The 6,132-nt window shown below is 40.7% G+C and overlaps 1 protein-coding gene across 1 annotated transcript in view; it reads right to left on the bottom strand.

Annotated features, from left to right (window-relative positions):
• Positions 1 to 4,912, bottom strand: part of htr2cl1 (5-hydroxytryptamine (serotonin) receptor 2C, G protein-coupled-like 1) — a 21,517-nt gene extending 16,605 nt beyond the window's left edge. Inside the window, exon 1 of the mRNA XM_076289595.1 lies at positions 4,430 to 4,912. Within this exon, the coding sequence (XP_076145710.1) occupies positions 4,430 to 4,853 (424 nt within the window). The 5' untranslated portion in view covers positions 4,854 to 4,912. The remainder of the gene's footprint in view (positions 1 to 4,429) is intronic.
• Between the last annotated feature and the right edge of the window lie 1,220 nt (positions 4,913 to 6,132).

Raw genomic sequence — 6,132 nt, 5'->3', positions numbered from 1 at the left:
GCGACCTGTGCCATATAAATACTGTATGTATTCTTCGTTTTTGTGTGTCTATGTGTGTATGCGTGCATGTCTGTGATAAAATGTTAATGTTTTTTTTCAGTAACTGCTGCATATCAAAGCAAAAATGTATGCTGATGTGACAAAAGTCACACCACAGAAAAGTTCAATAGTTCCCATGATGGCACTAAAGTATATAAATATAAATAAATATTTAAAGGTGAAAAGCTTCTGGGTCATTCCGTGTGAAATCACCCAATTTCAGCGCAATTTGGCAGGTGACCCCCTCCGAAAAAATCTGAAAAAAATCACAGGTGTTTGTAGACCAAATCCATGCATAGATCTTAAATAGTATATCTGTATAACTAATCGTTGCAAAACTACAGCCCTTTGAAACTTCAAGTCATTTTAAGCGTTGTGGTGAACAATCCTTTTTGTTCAACTTCCAGCATTATTGGTTCTTTTGGTATTTCACACACATTAGTGAAACTATGTGAATAGAAGTACATTTTCCTGTTGAATTAAAAAATCCAATCGGATCAGACGTATCTTGTATACTTTCCCCTCTGCAAAGCTCTGAAAATGGCTATAAATTCATAATGTGAAAAGACATCATCACCTTTGAGGGCTTCTCATTCAAAAAGTATGTGACACAAATTCATCAGATTTTTTTCCTACACATATATGTATTATAAGGTCCTGTCCATGCATTAACTTTGGTTGTTATCATTTTCATATTTTCAGAGCATTTTTTTAAAATTGGGCTTGATTTTCAAAAAGCCTGTTTTCATCTTCTCATTTCACCACGTGGACAGTTAACAGGATTTTTTTTAATTTTACCATATATCATTCTGTATGTGAGGATCATCTGCCCAACATTTGGGCTTGTTGCTGAGTTTCTTCATTGAGATAAGATTTTTTTTAAATATTGTCTATAAATCCACTGAATTTGTACTGGATCTGCAGTACCACTTTGCACCACATGTGGTGCTCTTTTAATACAATGGAAGTCAATGGAAGAGTAAGAGAGTCACTTGTTTGCTGCACATATCCAATCTAAACACACAGTTTATGGTTCATAGTTGAATTGGTCCAAATAATTATTGCAACATGAACAACATACTACTCATACATAGATCTTATCTAGAGAAAATAAACTGATCAAGTAAATTATACACACATAAGACTGACTGGTCATCATACATGCAGCAAGAGGATTTAGCATAATTACCATCTTTGTAATGAGTTTTCTACACCAGCTTCAACCTATCAGTGCCTATGTGAGCACTTTAATAATTTTTAGCCAGCTGGTTAGGCAAAGTCTATATTCATCGTCATATGCTTGGGATGCAGTCCTCTGTGATACATAGACAAAGAGCATCAAGATGGAGATCAGTGCTTTAACAAACAATCAAACAATGGGTTTCTAAAATTCAGTTCATCAAGGTATTTCACTTGATGAAGATGACCATGTGTGTTTCCATCACAAGTATTCATAACAAGGTTTGAGGACTCATGGATCCAAGAGGCATTTGTAAAAAGATGATAAATCTTTAGTATTGATTTTTCTGCATCTGACAATGCACTGAATTTTAGAACCCCCTTTTTACTTGAACCATATGAACCATAAACTGTGTGTTTAGATTGGATATGTGCAGCAAACAAGTGACTCTCTTACTCTTCCATTGACTTCCATTGTATTAAAAGAGCACCACATGTGGTGCAAAGTGGTACTGCAGATAAAGTACAAATTCAGTGGATTTATAGACAATATTTGTAAAAAATCTTATCTCAATGAAGAAACTCAGCAACAAGCCCAAATTTTGGGCAGATGATCCTCACATACAGAATGATATATGGTAAAATTAAAAAAAATCCTGTAAACTGTCCACGTGGTGAAATGAGAAGATGAAAACAGGCTTTTTGAAAATCAAGCCCAATTTAATAAAAATGCTCTGACAATATGATAATGTTAACAACCAAAGTTAATGCATGGACATGACCTTATAATCCATACATGAGTGGGAAAAAAATCTGATGAATTTGTGTCACATACTTTTTGAATGACAAGCCCTCAAAGGTGGTGATGTTTTTTCACATAATGAATTTATAGCCATTTTCAGAGCTTTGCAGAGGGGAAATTACACAAGATACACCTGATTTGATTGGATTGTTTAATTCAACAGGAAAATGTACTTCTATTCACATAGTTTCACTAATGTGTGTGAAATACCAAAAGAGCCAATAATGTTGGAAGTTGAACAAAAAGATTGTTCACCACGATGCTTAAAATTACTTGAAACTTCAAAGGGCTGTAGTTTTGGAACCATTAGTGATACAGATATACTATTTAAGATTTATGCATAGGTTTGGTCTACAAACACCTGTGATTTTTTTCAGATTTTTTGGGAGAGGGTGACCTGCCAGCCACTGGGTGATTTGACACGGAATGACCCTTCTTGTGTGGAAAGTTTCTGTGTCTACTATTACATGTCTATAAAATGGCTACACTAAAAGACATAGGACTCAAGTAAAATCTACAAAAGCTTCACTCAGTGTATGTAATGATATAACATATAGGGACAGTGCAGACAGTGCAGATAGTACAGGCAGTTTCTTTCCCTGTTGTTAGCACAAGGTGAAATGAGCAATATCCTCCATATCCCCCAGCCAAGTAGAGAATGGCTCTCTATCCCTATAATATGGCTAGAGGGTCAGTGTTTATATCAGCATTATAATTTACATTGTTCATTATCCAAGTACAAAGCACACAAGTAAAGGGTGCACTGTCCTTGCACATTTCCCTTATATTCTAATTGTGTTTTTTTTATTATTGTTTTTTGTTGATTGTTTTTCAGAGGGTGTAACAGACATAACCAAAGTCACCATGTTGAATAGAGAGAGGAAAAAGAGAAGGCTGAGAAAGGGAAACAAAAAACATCCCATTCTAATTACGTTTTGTTCTCAATAACACACAACAAATCTTCCAATTATTTCGCCCATTTAGGCAGTCAGGCTCTGGTATAGGGGCAGGACACGGGACAGCTCCACAGCCATAATGAGCCGTCTTATTCTGTGTTACTCAGGGTTACTGACTGGGTAATAAACTGCAACACGAAACAAGGACAATGCAGTTAGGGTCTCGGCTTCAATCGTTTAAATTGGGATCACCCACTCTGAAATGGCACGACTTGCCAGCCAACTGGAAGGCAAGAATGTGCTTACAGACAGCAGCAGCAGTTGTAAAATGGCATCCCATAATTTGGGCTGAGTGATGAGGCAACGAGGAAAGAGGAAAGTGCAGGAGAGAGAGAGAGAGAGTGAGAGGAAAACAAACAACAGAAACTTTTACTCTTAAATGTCACTGTGACTTTTGATCGTTTACTATACTGGCATTTATGGGTAACTCTAGCTAAAAATGCCCAACAAATAGATGCCTGGCATTTTCCCTGACATATTCAGGTGGGGTGAAACTAAATGTGAATAGGCTGTGAAATGGCTTTTTACTGAATACTTTATTTTGTCTTTGGAAATGATGAATTGGATTGGATTTGTTTACATCAATTCATGGCATGAATGTAAGACTGTGTGCAATGTGCATATGATATATTTCAATTCATTATGAGGCTTGAGAAAATTCCATTACTGAAAAACTCCATAACTGGACTAAATTGGGTTCACAATACTGGAGTTTGTGATTTGTTGGTGCTTATGTTGAAATGTTGAATTAAATTCAAACCAAAAAAGGCAAACTAGCCTCACTTTTGCTACCTTCATTTACTGATCTTTTCAATGATAAACTCCCTAAACCTCGAGAGCATATATTATACTGCCTTCCCAGCCGTTTCAGTGGTTTGTTGGGGTATGTTTTGACAAATGCTTGGCTTAAATGGCAGTGGGACTACATTAATCACTTCCCATAGGCTTGCAGAGGGCAGGAGTCCAAGACCTCAAATTGCTTTTGGAAATGTCATGCCTATGATGCCCCAACAGCATATTAAAGTAACAGCTTGGCTATTATGTCCACCTACCACTGCCTGATATATAACAGAGTACATGGATCTACATGTAAGTAGGTCACAATGGACATCTTCAACTCAAGAAACTTTAGCAGGATTTTACAGAACTCTGTAGAACTCAGCAAACACACACACACACACACACACACACACACACACACACACACACACACACACACAGACACAGACACACACACACACACACACACACACACACACACACACACACACACACACACACACACACACACACAAACATGCACGCACGCACACACAGACACAAACACACACTTCACTATAGAAGACACAGATGAGTAAGATGGTCAGCGATGAGAAAAACAACTCACCACAGAGGATGCTGATGAGTGAGATAGGCATGATCAGGATGGTTAACACTGAGAAAAACAACTCACCATAGAGGATGTTGATGAGTGAGATGGGCATGACCAGGATGCCCACCAGCATGTCGGCCACAGCCAGCGAGCGCAGGAAGAAGTTGGTGGCGTTCTGCAGCTTCTTCTCCATCGACACAGCCATGATCACCAGGATGTTGCCACCGATGGTTAGGAAGATGATGATGAGGATGAGAAGCGCCGGCCAGTTCTTTGCCTTCATCGCCACCGGCTCACCGTGGGCATCGACCCCGTCGTCGGGTCCGGCCGGGTATTGTGACATATTGGCACTGCGCTCGGTCCAGACGGCGCCGGTCTGGTTCAGGAGTGTAATGGTCGAGGCGTTACCGGGCCACGCCGCTATCCACTCGGCAACGTCCAGCGAGGCTGTGGTGGAGCCGAAGCCCCCCAACAAGGGCCCCACGCCGTGTGCGGTCCCCATCATCGGAGCAGGGGGGAGTGCTTGAGCCAGTCTGAGCTCCCCCCCTTAGCCGCCCCCCACCAGCACCAGGGTCTCAGAAACAGACACTTCCTCCAGACAGGCTCCACTAGGGGGCAGTTATGAGCTGAGCGGAGCTGGAGTCACTGATAACGGCACCAGCGGTGGAGAGCTGCTTGGGCGGTGTCCCAGGGCTTTCAGCGGGTGGGTGGGTTGGGGGGGGGGGTAACAGGGTCTAAGGGAGGGCAGGAGGCAGGGGATGAAGGGGGATCTTGTTCCACTTGTTCCGCCCACAGAGATGAGAAGTGAAAGATCTCCTCAGATGCCGCAGGTGAAATGGGAGCATGGTTCAACCTCCGGGACAGTCATCGCATCCATGTTAAACATGGAGAATTTCTGTGTTGTCCTCTTTGATCTTTTAATCTTTTCTTCACACTGTAGGTTCAACCTAAAAGAGAAAGCAAATTTGAGGGGAAATTACTTCTTTTCATGTTCTGAATGGTTGCCCAACGGCAAAAGAGGAAAAATGCATTTAGTCACAAATTTGTATTCTGGAGAATTTCTAATGGTTCAGGAGCTCTTTGCCTACGTATATTGTGACTCTGTGTCAGACATTCCATTACATTTCTTAGTGCAATTATTGTGCTTCTAGACACTAAGTTTTACAATAACACAAAGCAAACGCTACACCTTCCTTAACCTTCTGTGCTATCTACACTTACACAGCTTCACAGTGCATGGAAAATCCTCCAGATAGACAGAGAGAGAGAGAGAGAGAGAGAGAGAGAGAGTTTGCTCCTCTTGGGAGTGCAATTTCTACCAGTGCAAGGCAATCAGCTGGGGCAGAAATGGGCATACACACACACACACACACACACACACACACACACACTGCAGGGAAAGGCTAATTGAGTTCACGGATGGAGAGGAAGACACGTAAAAAGCACTTCACTCCAGTGCTGCATTGGTATATCATTAGATAAGTCAGTTCAAATAATTCGATATTGATTCATGAAATCCTGAAATCAATGTTTTAACATACTGTAGCCCTTTTGGTTTTGTCTGTGAAAGCATGAATAAAATGTGTATTAAGCCAACATATAAATCCTATGATGTTAAACGTTCACAGTGTTCAGAAAAACACGCTCAGTGTAGACTGTCCTCGTTCACTGGGCCCAGGATGCTTCGAGTTAAAAAATGGTTTTTTAGAACTTTTTAGAACAGCGCTGGGCTTGTCAGTCTTACTTGCAGCCAATTGCTTGCCAATTGCTGGTGTCTTGCTGGC

Source organism: Alosa pseudoharengus, unplaced genomic scaffold (assembly GCF_046254945.1).
Source record: "Alosa pseudoharengus isolate Yale_2024_CS ecotype anadromous, Long Island Sound unplaced genomic scaffold, YU_APseudo_1.1 YU_APseudo_1.1_scf_17, whole genome shotgun sequence".
Lineage (NCBI taxonomy): Eukaryota > Metazoa > Chordata > Actinopteri > Clupeiformes > Clupeidae > Alosa > Alosa pseudoharengus.
The sequence above is the reverse complement of the archived record's forward strand: the minus strand, read 5'-3'. Positions and strand labels throughout refer to the sequence as shown.